At 45.2% G+C, this 25,021-nt stretch overlaps 1 protein-coding gene across 3 annotated transcripts in view; it reads left to right on the forward strand.

The window, feature by feature from the left end:
• Nucleotides 1–25,021, forward strand: part of LOC143832561 (rho GTPase-activating protein 7-like) — a 221,191-nt gene that overhangs the window by 39,163 nt on the left and 157,007 nt on the right. For 2 of the 3 annotated variants that reach the window (XM_077327147.1, XM_077327148.1), the window contains exon 2: nucleotides 23,167–23,399. The exons of the other annotated variant lie outside the window; for it this stretch is intronic. In XM_077327147.1, the coding sequence (XP_077183262.1) occupies nucleotides 23,291–23,399 (109 nt within the window). In that variant the 5' untranslated portion in view covers nucleotides 23,167–23,290. The remainder of the gene's footprint in view (nucleotides 1–23,166; nucleotides 23,400–25,021) is intronic. 3 annotated transcript variants of the gene reach the window in all.

The raw sequence follows: 25,021 nt of genomic DNA on the forward strand, positions 1-25,021 counted from the left end.
GGTTGCTTGTAATCTATTCATCTCAACTGTTCTTTCAAAATCCTATTTGTGTGTTATTAAAACTAAAATAGAATGTATGTGTGCACATGGGAAATTATGCTTCTTTCATATATTCTTCAACTCTACTACAACAATTATCTTCCTTCTTTGTAGAAACGAGTATACTTATTTCCCCCATGAATTGTAAGATGACATGTATAAATAAAATTTCAATATGTATATTCCCCAAATCAGAATTTTTTATCAATAGCCATTTGTCATGTGTAATATGGCTTTAACCAAATTGACTTGTACTTGGGATTCAAGGATCCATAGAGATTAAAGGAAGAATTATGGGCACATTTTCAAGACCATTTTGCTCATGGTCATTTTGTGGGTGTATACGCTCAGTTATGATGAGCAAATTACTCATTGAATTCAGACACCAGAACTGAGTGATCATTCAGTATGCCCCTTTGGTACTATTTGCTTTTTACTTCCATTCTTAAGCATCTATACATGCTTGCACTCACTCATTCTTATGCTTAGCTTTACATAGTAGAAGGAGAGAATGTAGGGGTTTAAATGCACAGAAAATAATAAACAACATGATTCATATACTAGCAATAAATGTGTCAAGAAATGAAATGTGATTGTGTGTGTGTAACTGTGTTTGTGTGTGTATGTGTTCTTTTGAGAGATTTTAAGCATACTGGTATGTAGTATTTACTGCAGATTAAAATTACAGTTTAACAGCCCAAGTGCACAGGCAATTAGGTTAGAGTTGTCTTTCACTTATTTTAACCCTGAATAGGTTGAAGAGTTTGTCCTCAAGAAAGCTACTTGCTAGATCATTTCTACTCTCTCTTTTTTAAAAAGTTATGAGGGAAGAGCGCTGAACTGGCTTGGAACTGCAGTACTGTTGGGGGTAACTCTTCCATGTTCAACTTCTCCAAATGTAGGTTGCATGTTTTCCATGCTGGGGGAATGTTTGGGCACCTTCAGTATCCTTAAATTAAGCTACTGTAGGTCAAAAGTGTTCCTATATAGCAGTTCTTCATAGGGTGGCCAACCTCCAGGTGGCATCTGGGATCCCTTAATATTACAGTTGATCTCCAGACAACCACGATAGTTCCCCTGAAGAAAATGGCTGCTTTGGAAGGGGGACTTCATGGCGTTATACCCTGCTGAAGGCCCTCCCCTCCTCAAGCACAGCCCTCTCAGGGCTCCAACCTTCAAATCTCCAGGTGAACAAGAGATTTAGTTTCACTTTTATTGCCTAGATATTTGTTAAGTGTGTGTAAAAATTGTCACAGCAATATGCTTTGTTTTGACATGCTAAAATGCTGTTCGCTGATGAAAACTGTAGACTTGAAGGTTCTAAAAGAATACAAAAATTGGCACCATTTTATATTAATGCAAATGCAGGGGGGGGGTTATAGGGATATGGAAATGGGCCCTCTGTCTAGCAGTAAGGGCTGAATTCTTGGTTGACTACTGTGAATGGTTGAAGTGTAATGAGCTTTCTGAAATACCCAGTCTTTTAAGTAGGTATACAATCATATTTTGTTACACTGGACAGGGTGAATGAGCCATTAACTAAACTGGGGACTAAAAACAACTGGGATGTGAATATTCTCTATATTTTTAAAGGTTAATAGGTGCTATGAGGGGGTCAATGATTCAGACCACAACTTCCTGATCAAAGACATTATTTAAAAATTGACTTTAACAAACTGTGGAGTTTCACAGGGGGCGATATTCTCCCCCACACTTCTCAAGATCTTTATGCGCCCTCTAGCCCAGCTGGTAAAGGGCTTTGGACTGGGTTGTCACCAATATATGGATGACACACAGCTCTACCTCCTGATGGACAGCCAGCTGGAATCCCCCCTGGATACATTTGCCAGTTGTTTGGAAGTGGTGGCTGGATGGCTCAGGCAGAGCCACCTGAAACGCAACCCCTCCAAAACGGTTGGGCAGAAGAGGGCAGGATCAGGAAACTCATTCTCCCCCAGAGGCAGAAGACATTTTGGGTTGTTCCATTCTCCGGTTCAGGGAGGCAGGTTCACTCCCCCACTCCTTCTTCCTGAGTGGGTGTGCCTCTCTGCTTCAGTTCTTTCCTGCCTCTTGATCAGGGAGAGCACGTTCTTCTAGCTCTGCTAGCAGGCCTTCTTATAAAAAGCTTTTCTTACTTGATTCTTACTTAATGTTTACTTATTTCTTCTAGTTCTTCACCTAAATCTCTCTAAATACTTCCTTCTTGCCTTCTTCTTGCATTTTGGGTGGTTGGGAGCCTTTAAGCCATCAGAGGCTTTAGGTGAGGCAACAGCTTTTTACAACCCACCCACCCTGACTGTGCCTGGACGGCTGTACCGTTTTAAGAAGAAGGAATGGCAACCAGAAGGGAGGAGAAATTTCTTTCTGAAGAGGATGTCGCAGCACATGTGCTGGAAGGAAATGAGGGATACACTGCGACCGTTCAGCTCCCAGGCCGGCGGGCGCGCCTGGGAAGGCACTGGAAAATTGGCCGTGGCTGCAGCAGAGCACACCCCCCAAACGCGGCTGGAAATGGCGGCGGCCATTTTCCCGCCTAAAAAGAAACAGCTCAGCATGCCTCCCAGGCAGCCAGAATGACCCCTACTGGCTCTGGTGCAGTGGCGCAGGACACAGTACGGCCCAATGGGCAAAACCTTTTTACCAAATGCCTTGCTAGAGGCCATTAACCAATCCATTTCCAGTCAACTCCGTCCCATATGGAGGACTCTGGGAAATAGGAATAAGGAGCATTTGGATTCTTCTCCCTCTCCCCCTCATTTCAGGGGTGATGACTCGGATAGATCTCACCCCAGGTGCTCATGGCCCACTAAGGCAGCAAGGAAGAGGAGCTAGCCACAAGACATGGTCTCCTCTGATTCAGATGCTAATGCTAATCCTAGACAGGACACGACCTTTCTTACTGTTGAAGAATTGGAGGTTGATATTGAACTCCCAGAACCTTCAAAACGTTTCTTTAAGTTGGAAGATTATTCTTCCCTGTTACATAAGACACTAGCTGCCCTTGATTTAAAGCCAAACCCTCTGGAGGACCCAGAGGAAAGGCTTAGCAGACCAAAAAGTCCATTAGGGAATTCAGAGTTTTTTCCACCAGAGGATACTCAGAATATTTCCCTTTCCTGATTATTTTGAAAGAAAGAAAAAATGGGTCAAACTATGGCAAATAAACAATTCCCATCTCATGCTAAAAAGTTGTATGCGCTTCCTGACTACGCGGAATGTTTTTTGCAGATTCCAGTCGTGGTCGCAGCAGTAGTGGCCTTACAAGCCCTGACAAAGCCCTAAGGGACCTGACAAAGCTCTCTGAGTTCCACAGAGCCTGTAAGATGGAGCTCTTCCACCATGCATTTGGTTGAGGCAGGGTGGCGACCGGAGTTGTGAACAGTGGATTCCCGCCTAATTTTAATTTAGTTTAATTTATATTAACAGCTACATCTCCGTGGTAATCACACTTAATGACCATTGGTGGGGCCCATTGGCTGCACAGTGGGACTGGAAGTATCTGAGGCTAATTATTTTTTAAGAGCCGCCGTCTGTCGTTTGTTGTTGGGGTTTTATGGAGATTTGATTGTATTTTATTAGACTTTGTGAATCGCCATGAAACAAACCCTCATGAGTAGCTGTATATAAATTGTAAAATAAATATATAAATTAATAAATGAAATACCATCAGAAGGATGATTAGTATTATAGTACACAAAGGACTGGGTCTTTATATATCTAAAGTAGAGGCACAATTACTTGAAAATAAATATCCAAAAATTGCCCGTCTGTACATTTTACAAAAAGACAAAAAAATGTTTAGTCAGTGCCGGGTAGTCCATTGGGACTCTTTTCTAGAACCATTGTCCAAATATTTAGATTTACATCTACAGAAAAGATAGTTGATATCAAATTCAGTGTTATGTGATACTACACATTTTATAAATTCTATTAAATTGGTTATTGTTCCCCATGGGGCTTTTTTAATGACCTTAGACATCAACATCTTATATACAAACATTTGTCATGAGGAGTCATACAAAGTGATAGAGAACAACCTTAATGAACACCAAAGTCCACACCTATCCACCCATCTTCTAATGGATTTATTTGATATTTTGTTAGAAATTATTTTCTCTATAACATATAAAGGAAAATTAGTGGTTTAGACAATGGGAGCAGCCCTAACTCCTGCCCTCACCAATTTATGTTTGTTATTTATTGAACAAACTTAGTTGTGCGACTCTCAGGTGAATCCCTTTTTGATTTTATTATTTGCAAGGCTTCTTGATGACATTTTAATCATTTTTGCTAATCAAGGCTATATTGCAGAGTTCAGTTTATGGTTTAATTCACAGCATCACACTATAAAATTTTCTGTACAGCAACAAGAGAAAAAAACAGCATTTCATGACACCAGAAGGACACTGACAGAAACACTTTGCTACATTTTGAGTCATTTCATCCTCAGCACTTAAAGGCAAAAGGGTGGAAGGTTACAGTAGATGAGCAATAGGGATGTGAGTGTCCTGCATAGTGCGGGGGGTTGGACTATATCAGGGGTAGTCAACCTGTGGTCCTCCAGATGTCCATGGACTACAATTCCCAAGAGCCTCTGCCAGCATTTGCTGGCAGGGGCTCATGGGAATTGTAGTCTATGAATATCTGGAGGACCACAGGTTGACTACCCCTGGACTAGATGACCCATGAGGTCCCTTCCAACTCTATTATTCTATGATTCTATGATTCTATGACTTACCTGTTGGCCAGTTTTTACATATGAAAGGTGACAATGCTTCAGGTGAAACTTACAAAAGTGCTTGTGATTCATTTCATGTGGCATTAGCGGAGAGAGGCTACCCAGCTTGGTCTATTGATTGAGCATGTAATTGTGCAGATCTGATGGACTGGGAGACCCTATTAACATATAGAGAACAGGTCCCTTCTAACAGACTCACGTGCTCTTCTTAATCTTCTGATTTTGCGAATCATTTAACATCCATCATTTATTGACACTGGCATCTGGTCTTGGACATTCCAACGTGTGAATGTGTACCTTTACTGGTGTAGCATAAGGGCGACAATATTAGTGATTTAATTATTCCTGGGGGTGAGGATAGGAATATAGCATTAAGAAATTTACCCAGGAGTAACGATAAGTGTGGTAATTATTCAGTGTGCAAACTGATATCAGAAATTTCTGAATATACTAATATGAATAACTTTAAAATAGAAATTAATTGTTTTATGTAAAAATGTCATCTATGCGGTTAAATATACATGTAGACTTTTATACATGGATATCTCAATGAGGCTTTAAAAACACACATCGTGGAACACCTGTCCATCATTCATAATGGTATCATGCAGGCTCCGTTGGTGACCCATTGCTCCAGACATCATTATTCTGTAAATTACCTATCTTTCTTTGGCATGGAAGCTATCAAAACTAGTCAGTTACAAGGAACGGACACAAATCAGCACTTCAGAGAGAATCCAGTGCAGGTTTGCTAAGTGATCATGAGTGCTATACCCCAATGAACGCCAGCTTGAAAAGGCTGCAATGGTTTTGACTGGTACACATATTAGCAGTTCTACTGTATTATGATGTCAATGTCTGGGTTCTTGTTGTTTGGCAATTGACTCAAGGCTCATTCAACTTCATCCTCAAGAATGGCCGGTTCAAGTTCTATTTCTATTTCTTTTTCATTTTGAATAGAGTGAACTTCTGTTCTGCATGTGTACAGTTCTTTCATGTATTCCCACCACCTGTTCTTGATTGTCTGTTTGCCAGTCAGTTCCTTCCCTTGTTTATTATTGAGAATGCTTTTGCGAGCAGCAGACAACATTCAGAAGCTCTTTACTTTTGCAAAATAATTTCTTGTGTGTCCCTTTATATAATCTTCTTCTAACTGCTTGCATTTCTAATTCCAGTAAGCTTCGCTGTCTATTGCGGTGGCAGGTGGGCATTTTTGTTGTCCAAAAGAGCAGGCATGAAACTTAACTTTGGCAACAGGGACACTGCTTTATTAACACATAAACAAATCAACCCATGAGCATCGGCACACCCATGGTGAGGGGTGTATAATCTTCTAACTGCTTGCATTTCTGATTCCAGTAAACTTCAGTGTCTCTTCTTGCTGCCCTTTGAAAATCTACATTTAATTTTCTTGCTTCCTCCCTTTTGCCTCCAGCTTTTGCCGCTTTTCTATATTCAGCTATTCTTATAGTTTCATCTGAGAGCTATTTTAAACTTTTTTCTGGATTCTTGTGAAGTATGTGTTTAACTGCTATTTCAACAGCAATTGATTGAATTTTGTACCACAATTCTTCAGGCATCTTCTCTGCTGTGTCCAATAGCTGAAATCAATTTTTCACCTTTGCTGCATATTTATTTATTTATTGCATTTACTGCATTTATATACCGCCCTCCCCGAAGGCTCAGGGCAGTTTATGAAAGCAGAGTTTTATTTACATAGAACTTCCTTTGACCCTGATGTTCTCTTGTTGTTGTGGAGTTTTGTTTTTAGCCAGTAACAGTTCATTATCTGACCCACAATCAGCACCTGGATATGTTTTGACAGCAAGGATTGAACTGGTTCATTGTCAGTTGCATATAGTATAGTAGTCAATTTGGTTCCTGTGTAGTCCATTTGGTGATGTTCAAGTGTATAGGTGATGTATACGCTGTTTGAACCAAGTGTTCATAATACGGAACCAATTTTAATGACAGAATTGTGCTAGACAATCACCTGCCTCAGTCCCTTCTCCAAGTCTGAAGTTGCCAGTTATGTATCTGTCTGTGTGCCAACTTTTGCATTAAAGTCACCCATTTTGTAAATGACATCCTTCTTGGGTACTTACTTTAGTGTCTTGAAAAATCTTCAATTTCTGCCTCTGTTGCATCAGTTGTTGGAGCATGTACTCGGACAGCTGTGGTATTTATTGGCTAGGCACAAATTCAAAGTGTTATGATTTGATAATTGATAACTGAAAAACTTTCCATTGCTTGAGAAATGTTTTGGCTTGCAATGAAAGCCACACCATTCCTTCTTATGGAGTTGTGTCCCAAATAGTAGATGGTAAAAATCCTCTGATTGAAAGAAACCATTATCTGTCCAATATAATTCACTGATGCCAAGGAGGTCAATGTTTAACCTGACCATTTCTCTTTTGGCAATTTCCAATTCAGTCAGTCCTCTAACATTCCGAGTTGCTATTCGGTGCATCTTTGTAAAGTGCAGACCCTTTCTTTTACCATTGGCAGCAACAGCACCTGGGGTTTCTGCTGGATTTGCCCAGGCATGTCAGAAAATCCAGGGCTACTTGCTGCAGGTCCTTGCTCCTCCCCAGTTGCTTGTTGCGTACCTTCCAGCCTTAAAGGTAAAGGTATCCCCTGTGCAAGCACCGGGTCATGTCTGACCCTTGGGGTGATACCCTCTAGCGTATTCATGGCAGACTCAATATGGGGTAGTTTGCCAGTGACTTCCCCAGTCATTACCTTCCAGCCTTAGGGGTTCCCCATTTGTCACCATATCGAAATAGTTTGAGAGCTGTACCATCAAATTTTCTTGGCAAATTCTTTGTACAAGATAAGTTGCCAGGTGTTTCCTTAACCATCCCCATTTACCTGAGCTTGGGACCGGCATGCTCAGGTGTGCATGGAGATGGCTATTAGTACAGTGGAAGCACTGAAGCCTTTACAGAGTTGGAAGGCATGGCCATGCAGTGTTCTAACTCTTATTTGCTCCTGAGTTCTAATCATAGAATACGCTCCTGAAGGAATACCTCATTGTTTTTGAGCTGTTCTTGGATTTTTTATTTTAATTTCTGACCATTCTGATTGACCTGTATGTTGAATATACATCCTGGTCCATTGTAGTTTTTTACAGACATATTAAAAAGTCATACAAGGAAGAACAGCTTTATAGATATTTTGACAGAAGGTTATTGACATATAAGCCAGTTAGGTAAATAAACAGCATTACCTAAATGAATTAGCAATGGCTTCCAAGCAATGCTTGCAAATATTTATTATTTATTTATTGTCTGGCATGTGTAGTATAGCCAGAAGATCCGAGCATTGTCAGGCCACCAGGCAAGGGACATTCAGACAAGGGATGTTGCCTGCCTCTGCATCATTTATTTATTTATTTATTTATTTATTTATTTATTTAGATTTATATACCGCCCTCCCCGAAGGCTCAGGGCGGTTTACATTAAAACTAATCAACGATACATGAAACAGTCTTCGTTAAAACATACAGTAAATAATAACAGTGGTTGTAACCATATAACAGAATAATGTAACAGTATAACAGTATAATAAAATAATATAACGATGGAACGGTGCAATACCACAACAGGTCCAGAGCGCTCTGGTGGAGTTCTGGGAGGAAGGGGGGAGATAGGGGGAGGGGGGGAGCGGGGGCCCTTCATTCGCTGTTGGTTGTGCCTGGTCTCAACCAAATGCCTGGCGGAGGAGCTCCTTTTTGCAGGCCCTGCGGAACTGTTTAAGCTCCGTCAGGGCCCTGATCTCCTCCGGGAGCTCATTCCACCAGGTGGGGGCCAGGACAGAGAATGCTCTGGCCCTGGTCGAGACCAGGCGGACTTCTTTAGGGCCAGGGACCATTAGCCGGTTGGTGGCGGTGGAGCGCAGAGCTCTTTTAGGGGCATAGGCAGGGAGGCGGTCCCTCAGGTACACTGGGCCCTGACCGTGAATGGCCTTGAAGGTAATTACCAGTACCTTTAGTCTGATCCGGAATTCAACTGGCAACCACTGCAGTTGGTGGAGAATGGGCCGGATGTGGGACCTCCACGGTGTTGCTGTGAGGATCCTGGCCGCTGCGTTTTGGACCAGCTGTAGTTTCCGGGTCAAGGCTAAGGGCAGGCCTGCGTAGAGCGAGTTACAGAAGTCCAGTCTAGAGGTGACCGTCGCATGGATCACTGTGGCTAGGTGTTCCGGGGCCAGGTAGGGCGCTAGTAGTTTGGCTTGGCGGAGATGGTAAAATGCCAGCCGCGCTACCTTTGTGATCTGGGCTTCCATTGTAAGGGAAGTATCCAGAATCACGCCTAGGTTCCTGGCGGAGTGAGCCGTAGAGAGCTGTACTCCATCCAGGGCAGGCAGGCACGCTTCCTCGCATGGGCCCTTCCTACCCAGCCACAGGACCTCCGTCTTTGAAGGATTGAGCTTCAGACGACTCTGCTTCAGCCATCTCGTCACTGCTTCCAGGCAGCTGGCTAATGCTTCTGGGGGGGAGTCAGGGCGGCCATCCATCAGGAGGAAGAGCTGGGTGTCATCGGCATATTGATGACAACCCAGCCCAAACCTCCGTACCAGTTGTGCGAGAGGGCGCATAAAGATATTGAATAGGATAGGAGAGAGGACCGCTCCTTGTGGGACTCCACAAGTAAGTTGACGACGGTCTGATGTTTTGTCTCCAATTGCAACCCTCTGTCCACGATCCCGGAGGAAGGAGATCAGCCATTGGAGGGCTGTCTCTTGTATTCCGGCATCGGTGAGGCGGCGAGCTAGAAGCTCATGATCGACTGTGTCGAACGCTGCTGAGAGGTCTAGTAATATCAGCAGTGCCGACCCGCCTCGGTCCAACTGGCGACGGAGGTCATCCGTCAGGGCGACTAGCGCTGTCTCTACCCCATGGCCAGGCCGGAAGCCTGACTGGGATGGGTCTAGGACCGAAGCTTCTTCCAGGTACTCTGTTAGTTGGTTTGCGACAGCCCTTTCAATCATCTTCCCCAGAAACGCTAAATGCGAGACGGGTCGATAGTTGTTGGGCTCTCGCGGGTCTAAGGATGTTTTTTTCAGCAGTGGGCGTACCACAGCCTCTTTCAGTCCCTCCGGGAATTCTCCCGTTGTGAGAGATAGATTGATTATCTCCCGGAGGGGGCCCTTTATCCTTATGTCCGCTGTTCTTAGGAGCCAGGATGGGCAAGGGTCTAGTGGGCATGTGGTTGGCCTCGCTGTTGCTAGTATCCTGTCCACTTCGGTCAGCGTGAGTCGTCTGAAGTTACTCAAGGTATTCTCCAAAGACGGCCAAGGGGCCTCTAGTTCACTTTCTGTATCTAAGGTTGGAGGGAGGTCATGGCGGAGTGTCGAGATTTTATCCGCAAAATGACTCGCAAATGCCTCACAGCTGATATCCAATTTGCTACTGTTTTGTTGCCCTTCAGCCAGGGCAGTAAGAGACCGAACTACCTTAAACAATTGAGCCGGGCGTGAGTCTGCGGATGCGATGGTAGCCGAGTAAAAATTGCGTTTCACTGACTTCACCGCCATCTCATAGGCCTTCATCTGCATTCTATAAGATGTTCTCGAGGCTTCGTCACGAGTCTTCCTCCAAACTCGCTCTAGCCATCTCAGTTCCCGTTTCTTGTTGCGAAGCTCCTCGGTGTACCAAGGGGCCCGTTTGAGACGGGGCCGGAGACGGCGTCGGGGGGCTATCTCATCAATGGCAGCCAGCAGCCTGTCATGCCAGTCGCTGACCAGGCCATTGAGAGAAGTGCCAGGAGGCATTGGCTCCCGCAGAGCATTCAGGAATCCAATTGGATCCATAAGTCTCCGCGGGCGAGCTAAAATTTGCTCGGCGCCCAACTGAGGTGGGAGTGGTAGCCATAGCCGAGCCTTCAGGGCATAGTGGTCTGACCATGGCACGGCAGTTGCCGTGACCAGATCCACATTCAGACCTACGCCGAAAATAAGATCCAGGGTGTGACCTGCTTGGTGGGTGGGGCCAACAACAAACTGCGAGAGCCCTAGTGTCGCCATGGTTGACACTAGGTCCTGCCCAGTTCTAGAAGACGGCAGCTCAGCATGGACGTTAAAGTCCCCCAGGACTAATAGACTGGGAAACTGTAGCGTCCAGGCCGCCACCGCCTCTAGCAGGGCAGGCAGGGCATCTGGTGGTGCATTGGGCGCGCGGTACACTAACCAAATGGCCACGCTCTCGGTTGATCCCCATCCGAGGCCAACACATTCAATGCCTGGTATTGATGGCGCAGGAAGGGCCCTGAAGGAGAAAGCCTCTCGGATCAGGATTGCCACCCCTCCTCCCCGCCCCGCTGTCCGGGACTGGTGGAGGACAGAAAACCCGGCAGGGGCTAGATCTTTGAGGGCGACTGTTTCGCCTTTCCTGGTCCAGGTTTCTGTCACGAACGCCAGGTCCACTCTTTGCTCTGCAAAATAGTTTTGCAGGGTAGAGGTTTTGTTGTTTATTGACCTGGCGTTGCACAGCACCAGTGTCAGAGGCGGGTTATTCACCTTTGCCTCCACCCTAGTGTCGCGAGGGATGGGGCGGAGTCTGGAGGGGGCCCGTGTATGGTTGATTTCCGGGCCCCTTGGTCGCCGCCATCCGCTGTCTCTGCCTCTGCCCCTTATTGTTGGGATCCCTGACCCTTTCAGGGCCCCCGCTTTCTCCCCTTCCTCCGTTCTTTCAAATATGATGGGCTCCATGGACACTGTTGGTTTTAGTTCTTGGTTTTGCGGTTTAGCTAGGGTTGTTGCCCACCCTGGTTCTGTGCTTATTGCTGGTTTCTAATGTAAGTGTAGGGTTTTGTGTATCTGTGGAAGGTTGGTCCCGATCGCTATTTATAGCCTCTCAGGACTTCCCAGTTCCAATTGTGACAGTTATGTGCTATGTGTAGGATGTGTATCTGGAGGGGTAGCCCCGATCGCCTGTTGCGGCACCTCAGGGTTGCCCAGTCCAGGGTGTGTGGTGTATGTGTGGCCTCTGTGTTATTTCATGTTGTGATTTGGGACTGGATGTTTGTGGGTTGGGTGGAATTGGGTTGGACAGTTAGCGTTGTTTGGCAAGTGGAGGGTGGGTTGTTAGGTATGGTCTGAATTAATTAGTTGTTAGAATTGGTTGATTGGGGTGGGTTTGGGTGGTTCAGTTGGTAGTTGGGTAGTTCAATTGGTTGGTGGAGTTGATTGATTTGGGGTGGCTTGGGTAGTTCAGGCGATAGTTGGGTAGTTCAATTAGTTGATAGAATTGATTGTTTGGTAGAATTGATTGTTTTGGGGTGGGTTTGGGTAGTTCAATTTTAGGATTTAGTTGATTAATTGGTGGAATTAATTGTTTTGGGTGGGTTTGGGATAGTTAAATTGATGGTGGGGTTGTGGTAGATCAGTTGATGATAATTGTTCGGATGGGTAGATGGGTAAGGTGTTAATTTAATTTGGGGTCAGTCAGTGGTCAGATGGGTTGTCGTTAGGTTGAGGGTTGGGGGTTAATTCTTCTCCCTTTTTTTATAATTCCTGTGCATAGATTGTTGTCTCTTTCCCTCCCTTTTAAAAATTTTTCTCCTTTTTCTATTCCCCCCCACCACCCCTGCTCTTTCCCTCCCCCCCTCTTTTTTCCCCTCCCCTTTTCTGTGCACACCACAATGTTTCCACTTGATTCTTCTCTTAGTTTGTTTGAAGTTTTCCCCTTATTCTCCCCCTCCCCTCCGTTTTCTGTCTGTACAGTTTTTCCCGCCTAAATTCTTCCCGCTTTTTTTCTTCCCGCCTAAATTTTTCCTGCTTAATTTCTAATTTCCCTCCCCTTTGAAATAGGCATCAACCTTAGTCAGCTCGGTTAGTCCGTTTGATTTCCCTTCCCCCTTCTGAGAATGTCTGTTTGTGCCTTCTTCCCTCCCCCCTGCAGATGGGATATTTATGGCAATCCCCCCCCCCCAGGATTTGGTATTAATCTTATTCAGTTCGTTAGTCCGTTTGATTTCCCTTCCCCCTTCTGAGAATAAATAAATGGTCCGTTTGTACCTTCTTCCCTCCCCCCTACAGATGGGATAGTTATGGCAAGTCCCGTTCCCCCCCCCCCCCAGGGCTTGGTACTTCTCTTTCTTTATTGTTCTGCAGGTGAGTGTTCCTTTTCCTTTCCTTCTTCTTTCTTTTCTGTTTGCTTCTTTTCCTTGTCGCTCGGCTGTAGTGCAGGGTCGGCGATGGGCAGGCAGCAGCAGCAGAGGGTCAGGCTTTGTTTGGTGGTGGTTGGGCACGGGTGGTGGACACGGCGCAGCTATGGCGAGGCGGAATCAGTAGAGGTCCAGGCTCCGTTCCTGCGGGGTCCTGGCTCTGATCGGGCGGCAGCTGTGGGCTTGAATGGAAGGCGAAGCGTGGTAATGGCGTCCTGTCGACCTTCGACGGTGGAACAGCCGCAGCAGAGGGTCCGGCCCCGTTCACGTGGTGGCCGCGGTGCTGATGGTGGGCGTGGCACAGTAGCAGCGGTCAGCTGTGGCTGAAGTCCGGCTCCGCTTGGGCGGCTGCAGGAGGGTCCCTCTGCAGCAGGCCGTTTCCCGCAGCGACGCTGACAGGCCGCTCCAGTGGATCTGCTGGTCGGCTCTCCCTGGCTGTTCTCAGCAAGCTCCAGGTTCCTCCGGCCGTGGGGCTGTTCAGGCTCGGTAGATGGTCAGTAGGCAGCCCCAGCACAGTCCTTGATGGCAATCCCGGAGGGCTTTGTTGTTAGCCAGCCGTTGTTGTTTTCGTTTGTTTTGTTTTGGTTGGTTTTCTTACCGTTTCTGTTTTTCTTTCTTTGGTTCTTCTTATCTGTTCTTGTTTCTATTTGTAGTGGTTTTGTTGTTTCGATTCTTTTGCGTTTCTTCAGATATCTGTAGTTAAATTGGTGGGGTTCTTTTTGTTTTTGTTTCTTTTTTTTAGAGTGATCAATTCTGGGTGCTTTTTGGCGGCTATTTTTGGGCTGGGCCTGTTTAGTTTCAGGAGCAGTCTGATTTCATGACTGCTCCAGCCGCCCTCTTGGAGGGAATCATGACTCCTTGGAGGAAATACCAGCCAAATCCTTGGAGGTCTCCCTTCCAAATACTAGCTTGCAAGTTTTCACAGGGATTTGGCTTGCCATAGAATTAAACACTGATGGATGTGGTGAGTCTTCATCTTATCCATTAACATAATTTAGTTTTATATCTCCCACTGGTCATGTGCATGGGGTGACCCTTGAGAATGAAGGAACACAACTTAAAGTAGTGGAGAGATCTTCCAAGTTATAGCACCTTGTGTGGTGGTGTGCGTAGAAATGTGTGAATGAACTGGATGTCATGGGATAGAGCAGGAAGCATTTAGACAGTATCAGTTCTAGCCAGTTTGGTGTAGTGGTGGTTAAAGTGTTGGACTAGGGTCTGGGAAACCCAGGTTCAAATCCCCATTCTGCCATGGAAATTTGCTGGGTGATCTTCAGCTAGTCAAACATTCTCAGCCTAACCTACTTCGCAGTATGGTTGTGAGAATGAGAAGGAAGAAAGGAGGACCATGTAAGCTACTTTGGGTCCCTATTGAGGACAGAAGTGTGATTTATCATGCTGTATTTTAGAGAACCACCGTGAGCCATCGGGGAAAGGTAGCATATAAATACTACTACTACTACTACTGCTGCTGCTGCTGCTGCTGCTGCTGCTGCTGCTGCTGCTGCTGCTGCTGCTGCTACTACTACTACTACTACTACTGAATAGGTATACATTTAATTGGTATCTATTCTGGCCTCCCAAACCCAACTGGCTATTAGCACAGAAAACTGAGATACTGCTTATAGAAATTCTATTAGCTGTTATGTCTCCTTTTATCCCTCCCCTTGTCGATGGCTAAGAATTCCAGAGAATGTGTTACTTGTCATTTCTATGCAAGCATGCCTAGGGTTTTCATCTGTGATCTATATACTAATAGTAGAGTCAGCCAAATTTTTGAATACTTAAATCTGATTACTGGATCTATGAACAGGCAAGACAAATCTTTCCACACATTTAACAAAATGTGATAAAAGGATCATCTGTAGCTTTAACAGATTCCTTCAGTGGTCATTGCTAGGCAACCACAGCATTTCAAATCTTGGTTTCTATAAGTTAAAGGTAGGAGGAGGGACAGTCCCTTTCCAGGGCTATTTGGCCTTAGAGAGAGGGATCATTTGGGCCAGGCTTGGCTAGGATTGCCAGCAGCAGGCTGGGAAATTCCTGGAGATTTTTGTAGTGGAATCTACAAAACCCTGGGAGGCTAGGGTTCGCAGAAGGGCCAGTCCAAATATAATGCCATAGATTCCACTCTCTATAGCTGGCATTTTCTTAGGGGGTAGATCTCTGTTGTCTGGAGTTTACTTACAACTTGGGCCCCCTTGGAGGTAGGCAACTCAAGGCTTGGCAGCAATCTGAATTGCTTTGGTCTCCACTGAGAGAAAGGCGTGGTATAAAGGAAGTAAATAAATAAAATATATAGCTGAAGATGGGAGGCATGTAAAAGTATAGGTTGACGAATGGCTGAGGAGGAGAGAATGTGGAGGGTAAAGGGGAGAGGATATGGGGGTTGCTTGTGGGAAGGGGAAAGGAAATAGTATGCAGAGGGAGAATACAGAGGAGAGTAAATCACAAGTCCTTAAGGACTCCCTACCATGGAGGTGGGCCTGGCCCAGTGGCTGCTGCCACACAACTGGACCATGGTTTTCTTTGGTAGAGACTGCCAGGATGGAGGGAGAGAGAAACCCTAAGACACAGGGGCAGATAAAGGTATTTTGGCTTTTTAGTGGGAAGGGATTAAGGTTACCAACTACAAGATAGGAAATTCCTAGAGATTTGTGGGGTGGGATTTGAGGAGTGGAGAGACTTCCAAAGGGTGTAATGCCATAGACACCACCCTCCAAAGCAGCCATATTCTCAAGCAGTTTCTAGGGTTGCCAATCTCCAGGTGGGGGATGGTTACAACTGATCTCCAGGTGACAGACATCAGTTCCTCCAGTGAAAATGACTGCTTTAGAGGGTGGGACTATATGGCATTATCCCCTACTGAGGTGCCTTCACTCCCAACTATCTGCATCTCCCAGAATTTCCCAACTTGGAGCTGAGAAACTAATGGGGAACTAATGGGGAACTAATCTCTGTAGTTGTCCCACAAGTCCATTTGGAAGTCCTTCCCACTTGTACTTTCCTACTGTCTTGTCTTTTGCTGGCAAACTGAACCAAGCTTTATGTTTTAATATTGTATGTATGGGGAGCTAAAAGCTGAGATGCAAATAAAAAAGAATGTCCTAGATACCTGCTAGGAAGTCTCTCCCTCCCCCCTTCCCCTGGTGTGATGGTCCACTCTGGAAACTAGGGCAGTTATTAAGGGATGCACTCAGAGGAGACCTAGAAATAAATGTAACTGTAAATGGATGCCACATGTGGGAAGTTCTATTTGACAGCATCCACACATATTTGGATATTGTGCTGTTGTTGTCATCATTCATAACTGGACAAGCCAAACCAGTTGCAAATTATCATAGTATCACAATAACACAATTTGTAGTGATGTGTGGAGCATAGAGTAGCAACACCCAGAGGGGAAGATCTTTCTAATTTTAGGAAGACAAGAATATTTTCAAGCATACTGCCAAAGGAGTTATCAATACACTATTTAGCCAAGCATCTAGTTAGAGAACTTGTTCCTGCTTTTCACTTGTCATTTGTAAAACGATTTCCAACATTCTACAGCTTTTCTCTAAACCAGTGTTTTTCAACCTTTTGACCATGAAGGACCCCCAAAATATTCTTCAAACTTTGAGGACCCCCAGAAATGCTATCAGCTGGCCACACCTCCAGAAGTCACATGTCAACAGAAGGAACATATTCCAGACCCTCTCACCGCATTTGATATCACCAGATCTAAGGTGGATTCAAAAGGTTGTGGCTGAAGCCTGAGTGAAGGAGCTGGACCTTTCTGGGGCAGAATAAGGTGTCTTCCCACTGCCAGAAGCCTTGAGCCCAGTTGCAGCTTCTTCCTCCTTGCCTCCCTGCAGTGTAGTCTGGCAGAATCCAGCCCTGCTACTGACTGGGAATATTCACTAGATAAGTTGCCAGCGAACGTAGCGACTGGATAATTTGCCAATGTTTATGAGGTGATTACACTCTTTAGAACTCAAGGCAGACAACAGATAGTTATACTAAAACAATAACAATCTTTATTGGAAGGAAAATAACAAAAATATATCTAGCACACTAGCATTCAAGCGGGTAGGAAAATAAAGTGAGAAAGAGGAGTTCAGTCAGTATATTTACTGGTCCTGTAGAGCAGAGAGGTCAGAGAATGAGTCAACACAGCCAGTGCATAGGGTGATCTGAGTGCGGCCCGAATCAGAAGCACGATTTGGTTTGGCAAAGCCAGAGTTTTTATAGGTTGGGGGGAGGGGGGAGGGAGTCATGGTGAGTTCGTGATGGGGGCATGGTGAGCACATGATGGAATTTTCCATGTGTAGGAAGTTGGGGAATGGGCTAGCCAGGTCCAGAGATGGATGTTAATGGGTCTATACAAAAGGAACCATCATGTCAATGGGTCTATCTATGGAGGTGGGGGAAGTGATTTCCCCTAGCAGATTGGCCATGAGTGCATCACAGGAGTTAGACAAAGGAGATTGCCTAGAAGTCCCTAGGCAAACACAGTTCTGCCAGTCACTTAATCAGCAATACAATCGGGTGGGGAGGGGGAGACAGAGGAGAGTGATACATGTCTTAGGGTGCAACTGTCATATCTAATCTGCAGCTGAGAAGAAGATGGAGTCTGGCCCAGCAGGGTCTTGACAGACTTTTAACAGTGCCTAGCTTGGACACAAACCTTGACAAGGGGTGCCACTGGTTGTTGGGGACAGAATGCCATACCATAAGGCAGGGTCCTGCCATACATAACAGAGAGTTGGACTGGGTGAGCCACTGTCCTGATCCAACATGACTTCTCTTATGTTCTTACATATGGGGTAGTGGAAGGGCTTCTGAAGTTCTGGCCCTGCTGGTGGACCTCCTGATGGTATCTGGGTTTGGGCCTCTGTGTGACTATGTTGGACTGAATGGGCCCTGGGACACTTGGCTTATACCACCTCCAGCAAAGCTCAAAGGTGCCAGGGTAAAGGGGGGACTTGGGGCATCTGGGGACCTCCTGTTTGTCAATTTCTGGCAGAGATCGGGTCTCTGTGTGCGAGAGAGATGAAAAGACAGAGGGGACTGCCCGCCAGGAAAGGTTGGTGGCTTCAGGCCTGTGAGTGGCAAAGAATGTGCAACCCTGAAAAGGTCACCCCCCCAAACACACAAACATTCCTCCCCTTCACCTGGGATCTGCTCTTCGGACTCTCTTTCTCACTCAGACACCCCCATCCCCACCTCTCTGCCTCGGATCTGGCCATCAGACTCTCACTCACTCTGCCTCTGCCTCCTCTCTCACAATCAGTCTCCTCTTTTGCAGCTTGACCAGGCAGCGTGGCTCCTTGCCTCAGTCGAAGCCGGTGACATAGAGCATGCTGCTGTGTCCAGGTCCTTTCAGCACCAGACATTAGAATCATAGAATCATAGAATCATAGAGTTGGAAGGGGCCATACAGGCCATCTAGTCCAACCCCCTGCTCAACGCAGGACTAGCCCTAAGCATCCTAAAGCATCCAAGAAAAGTGTGTATCCAACCTTTGCTTGAAGACTGCCAGTGAGGGGGAGCTCACCACCTCCTTAGGCAGCCTATACCACTGCTGAACTACTCTGACTGTGAAAATTTTTTTCCTGATATCTAGCCTATATCGTTGTACTTGAAGTTTAAACCCATTACTGCGTGTCCTCTCCTCTGCAGCCAACAGAAACAGCATCCTGCCCTCCTCCAAGTTACAACCTTTCAAATACTTAAAGAGGGCTATCATGTCCCCTCTCAACCTCCTTTTCTCCAGGCTGAACATTCCCAAGTCCCTCAACCTATATTCATAGGGCTTGGTCCCTTGGCCCCAGATCATCCTCGTCGCTCTCCTCTGTACCCTTTCAATTTTGTCTACGTCCTTCTTGAAGTGAGGCCTCCAGAACTGCACACAGTACTCCAAGTGTGGTCTGACCAGTGCCGTATACTATGGGACTATGACATCTTGTGATTTTGATGTGATGCCTCTGTTGATACAGCCCAAAATGGCATTTGCCTTTTTTACCGCTGCATCACACTGCTGCTCATGTTTAGTTTACAATCCACAAGTACCCCAAGGTCTCGTTCACACACAGTGTTACCTAGAAGCGTATCCCCCATCCAGTAGGCATGCTTTTCATTTTTCTGACCCAGATGCAGAACTTTACACTTATCTTTATTAAATTGCATCTTGTTCTCATTTGCCCATTTTTCCATTGTGTTCAGATCTCGTTGAACTCTGTCTCTATCTTCTGGAGTATTTGCCAGTCCTCCCAATTTGGTGTCATCTGCAAACTTGATGAGTAGTCCCTCCACCCCCTCATCTAGATCATTAATAAATATGTTAAAAAGTACCGGGCCAAGCACCGAGCCCTGAGGTACCCCGCTACTCACCTCTCTCCAGTCTGATGAAACACCATTGACAACAACTCTTTGAGTGTGGTTCTCTAACCAATTCCCTATCCATCTGACTATCTGAAAATCCAGATTGCAGTCTTTCAATTTATCCATCAGAACATCATGGGGAACCTTGTCAAAAGCTTTACTAAAATCCAAGTAAATGACATCAACCGAATTTCCCCGATCCAGCAAACCTGTTACTTGGTCAAAAAAGGAAACCAGGTTGGTCTGGCAGGACCTGTTGGAGACAAATCCATGCTGACTTCCTTGGATCACCAAATTGTCCTCCAGATGTTTACAGATCGCTCCCTTTAATATCTGCTCCATTATCTTCCCCACAACAGAGGTCAGACTCACTGGTCTGTAGTTTCCCGGGTCATCCTTCCTCCCTTTTTTGAAGATCGGAATAACATTTGCTCTCTTCCAGTCCTCTGGGATATCTCTAGTCCTTAAAGAGGTTCCGAAGATGATGGACAATGGCTGTGCAAGTTCTCTGGAAAGTTCTTTGAGTACTCTCGGGTGCATTTCATCTGGACCAGGGGATTTGAACTCATCCAGTGCAGCTAAATGCCTCTCGACAACCTCTCTATCCATGTTAACCTGCCACCCAGACACTGTCCTTTGGCTATGGCCATCTCTAGTTGTGCCTAAACACTTTGACCTGTGGGAAAAAACAGATGTAAAATAGGCACTAAGCCTTTCTGCTTTCTCTGCATCTTCCGTTAGAGTTTGTCCATCCGCACCCAATAGTGGGCCTGTTGCCTCCTTTACTTTACGTTTGCTCCTCACATAACTGAAAAATCTTTTCTTGTTACAATGCGCTTCCCTGGCTAATCTTATCTCACTCTCAGCTTTGGCCTTTCTTATGATTGATCTACAGTGCCTAGTAACCTGTAGGTACTCTTCTTTAGAGCTCTGTCCTTCCCTCCATTTCCTGAACATTTTCCTTTTCTTTCTTAGTTCCTCTTGAAGTTCTCTGTTCATCCAAATAGGCTTCTTAGAGCTCCTGCAGTGTTTTCGTCTTTCTGGGATAGTCATTGATTGAGCATACAATAGCTCCTGTTTGAGTAGCGCCCACCCTTCACATGCTCCTTTCCCTTCCAGCATTCTCATCCATGGTATGACACTCATCATGTCTCTGAGTTTATTAAAGTTTGCCCTACGAAAATCCAACATCCGCGTCTGGCTACAAGCTTCCTTGGCTCCCCATCTCAAAAGGAATTCTATGAGGACATGGTCACTTCCCCCTAGGGTCCCCACCTCCTTCACCTCATCCACCAACTCTTGCCTGTTGGTCAGTATTAAGTCCAGTATGGCTGAACCTCTTGTGGGTTCATCTACCATTTGATAAATGAAATTGTCAGCCAGGCAGGTCAGAAACTTGAATGACTGAGGACGCTTCGCAGAGTTTGTTTCCCAGCACACATCTGGGAAATTGAAGTCACCCATGATGACAAGGTCCTGCCGCTTGGATATTTTCTCAAGCTGCTCACAAAGTGCAGCATCCACATACTCTCATTGGTCAGGCGGTCGGTAGCAGACACCAACCACCACACTGTTTGTTTTCCCCTCGCTTATTTTCACCCAGATGCTTTCCACTGTAGATATGCTCTCCTTCACTAGAATTTCCTGACAGGTAAGCCCTTTCCTCACATACAGTGCCACTCCTCCACCTCTTCGATCTATTCTGTTTTTTCTGAACAGTTCATATCCATTCACCATTACATTCCAGTCATGAGAATCATTCCACCAAGTTTCTGTGATGCCTTACTAGATCATACATTTCCATCAGCATGAGAAGTTCCAGCTCTTCCTTTTTATTGCCCATGCTTCGGGCGTTAGTATAAAGACATCTGAATCCTTTTACTTTTGGTTCCCTATGAGCTGGCCTTGCCGGTTGGGCTGACTCCGATCGTTTTCCTTCCATACACTCCCTATGTTGATCGTCTCCTTCCCCTAGTGGCTTTAGTTTAAAGCTCTCCTGATGAATCTCCCCAGGTTCCTGCCAAACACATTCTTCCCCTGCTTCGATAAGTGCAGTCCATCAGGTGCTAGTAGGCCTTCCTCAAGAAAGCCTATCCCATGGTCCCAGAAACCAAATCTCTCCTGCCGGCACCAACTACGCAGCCAGTGATTCACCTCCATTATCTTCCTCTCCCGACGCATTCCTCTTTCCTTGACAGGCAAGATTGAAGAGAATACCACTTGTGCCCCCATTTGCTTGAGCTTCCTCCCCAGATCTTGATAGTCTTTTTTAATAGGAGCGATGGTATTCAGGGACATGTCATTCGTTCCCACATGGACCATCACAAATGGGTAGCGATCCGTAGATTTGAGGAGTTTGGGCAACCGTTTTGAAACAACGTTTCAGAACAACGTTAGTGAACAAGTGAACAAACAATGTTAGTGAACAAGATCCCTGTGTGTGCCCCTAGCAGGTGCTACAACGGCTACAAAGAATAAACTGCAAGTGGGAACAAGGCAGGATTTACAAGTCGCAAGATCCCTTGCGCTAAGAAGGCAGGAAGGGGAGACCTGCAGACCCATGAGGTTCCAGGGACCCCAGTTGGGAATGACTGCTCTAAGCTATTGATTATCATAATGAAATAACAAATATTATCTACCTAGAGCTGGAAAGTAAAAGCACAACCCATTCCTCTCCTATGTCACCAATCTGGGGACTCTCTATGGACTGAAAGACAAGTTATGAAGAATATGCTTTCAAAGCCATAGAATATTATTTAGCTGGGATAGAAGACCAAGTGACAATCTGGTGACCCCTCAAGGTAAAACTAACACTGGGTAATGGCAGTAATAGGATCACATCTATTGCTATGTCCATGCATATGATAATTAAATAACAGGAACTAGAAAATAAGGAAGTTGTGTTAGTTGTTCTGTTAAATTGGATACAGTTGGAAGAAGTAGGGAGAACAGCTTGACATGCTGTTATGTACAGGACTGGTTTAAGGATTTGGGGGGACTTGTCGCACCAGAGCCAGTTTAAGGATTTACAAGGTCCTAGCAGAGTACAATTGAGGCAGGCGCAGCCAGACTGGGGGGGTAGAAGGGCCCCCAACCGTGGAAGGAGGTATCCTTCGAAGTGCTCTTAAAGAGAGAAGGGGGGGGGAGAGGCTACAGCCCTGATCCATGAGGGGGAGGCATCTTGTGGGGCCTCTGGAAGTGTGGGGCTCATAGCACGTGTTACAAGGATAAACCAGCCCTGGTTGTGTAGTTAGTATTAGTATTATATTAATTGTATATAGCCAAAGGTATTTACAAAACAAAAACTGATCAATAAAAGTATAAGAGTAAAACAGAGTATTTCTCAGCATAATATATAAAATCAGTGGAATGAAACAGAATATCTCGGAGTAGGATATATAAGACCAGCATTCCAGATAGGTGGCTGTTGTTAAAAGTACCTTTAGCTCAGACCTTCCTGGCAGCCAGAGCAAAAAGTGCCATCCTATATGAGACAGGAGTTTGTATCTGATCACAGACAGGTTAATTGTTCTGTTAAACTGGATACACTTGGAAGTGGTCGGGAGAACTACTTGACATGCTGTTGTGGAGTGGCCAAATTCTTTATTTTAGGCAAAGCAGAACAATGAACATGTTTATAAAAAGTGTCAGCTGAGATGCAAAACTCGTCTCTGCTGCAAGTCAGGGGGGACTCCACTGGACTGCTATTTCCTCTTCAGCCTGACCCCAGATTGTTTGGAAGGAGTTTCCCACTCTTTCTCCTCCCGATTCTTCCCCCTCCTCTTTCCATCCCAGCCTCTGAGGGGTGTTAACAAATTGCACTCAGATTTTCTTATACAGCAACTTTCCCCCCAGACTGGTCTCAAAGAAGGAAGCTGAAGGACCCTGAATTGTCAAGAATGGTACGCTTTTGCTGTGGATTAGCTCAAACCTCTGGATTGTAATGGGCTAGCTGTGTCTTCGTGGATTATACAGAAGGATGGCATATCCTGGAAAGTTGCGGAGGTCTTTCAGTGAACATATCAGGGTCTCCACCAACAAAGCATGGGATGTGTTCTGGAAGAGCGCAAGAGAAAAGCGCTTATCAGGTCAGTTTTTTTCACTTGTAATCTGGGAAGAAAGCACCGCTTCATTTTACAGCATGAGTGCAGCCATTCAAATGCAGATTCATAGGGAAGTGCCTCAGGGAGTGAAGGCACTTCCTGGCATACATTGATACAATAAGTATGTGAGGTTTTGTAGCTTTGTGGTCTCCCTGTGGTGTTACTGTCTTCACAGGATACTGGACTAAATGCTGAGGAAGAATTGCAACACATTTGTTCCCCACCAGTTTGCAAAAGTAGCAAACGCTTCTTGACGTAGTCACTGCTTTCATAACCTCTGACGCAAAGAACCAGTTTCCATACACAATGACAAGCAGATTTAGCACTTAATGTGTCAGACAAATATGTGATAAGCTAGATGCGGAATCCTCAATAAAACAATTTGGTTTGCTAACTGTCCAACAGAGCCTTCACTTTGTGCACACAGGTATTAACCATTTGTTTCCAAAAGAGCTGTTATGAAAACCTCAGAACAGTTTAAAATGCATGTATTTAATTTTTTTGTCTGTTTGCAAGTAATGCTTTGGTCATTTCTGTGACAAGTGGCTGATGGAAACCCAGTAACTCTTAAAGCACAGATATGTTGATATTCTTGGTGGGGAAGTCCGGTAAGATCAAGTTAACCCTTGAGAAACCTGGGCCCTTTCTGCACACATTGGATATTGCACTTTCAGGGTGCTTCTACAGTTGGATTTTCCTTTGCAGACCAGAAAAATCTACTTCTAAAATGCTTTGGAAGTGTGTTATCTAACGTGTGCATAATGGACACTACTCTAAATAAAATCTGCAAAGAACATCGCTGTTTGTTATAGAACATCTCCCCCACCCCTAGAAAGGAAGTATTGGCTTTGTAGCTTGTTCTGCATCAGTTTAACAGAAAATTGTATTTAAGAGCTGAAGAACAGAGTAATTGTATTCTTCCCCACAGAAAAATGTGTTTCTTTATTTATAAAGTGTATTGTTTAGCTTTTCCTAACATAATAGTCCTTTTAATTCCGTGGCATATAATGACTGTTAGTCAACCATCCTCCTCCAACAGAAGAGGCACTTAAGCTGGAGGATGAAGGAAGGCTTCACACTTCCCTTGGTTGAGTAGTAGGGTAGGAGTAGATCCAGCCTACAGATACCAGTCTCCTGTTGGGACCTGGGAATCCCCTGGAAACTTTCTTGACAGCTTGACTCATTTCCAAATGACAGAGATCAGTTCCCCTGGAGAAAATGGCTATTTTGGAAGGTGGACTCCATAGCACTCCATAACACGCTACTAAGGTCCTTTCTCACCCCAAATCCCGCCCACTCCCAGCTCCACCTGTAAAGTCTCCATAGCTGGCAACTCTAATCCAGCCTGTTAAAGGAAAAGAGTACTAATGCTGTTGGCATTTCTACAGATGCTTATGACATTTGTGAAGCTAGCCCCCTATAATACTAAAAGCATATTCAAGCATACTTCAGGCAGTCTTACCTTAGTAGACAGGATTAGATGGATACCTATTCATGCCCTATAGAAATGTTAGGGCAAATCTGTCAAATCTGTAACACAGAGCAAGTGGTGTCTCAACTATGAAATAACTTGTGTGACACTGGCCAAGTCAGTTAAGAGACTGAGT

This window comes from Paroedura picta, chromosome 3 (genome assembly GCF_049243985.1).
Source record: "Paroedura picta isolate Pp20150507F chromosome 3, Ppicta_v3.0, whole genome shotgun sequence".
Classification (NCBI taxonomy): domain Eukaryota; kingdom Metazoa; phylum Chordata; class Lepidosauria; order Squamata; family Gekkonidae; genus Paroedura; species Paroedura picta.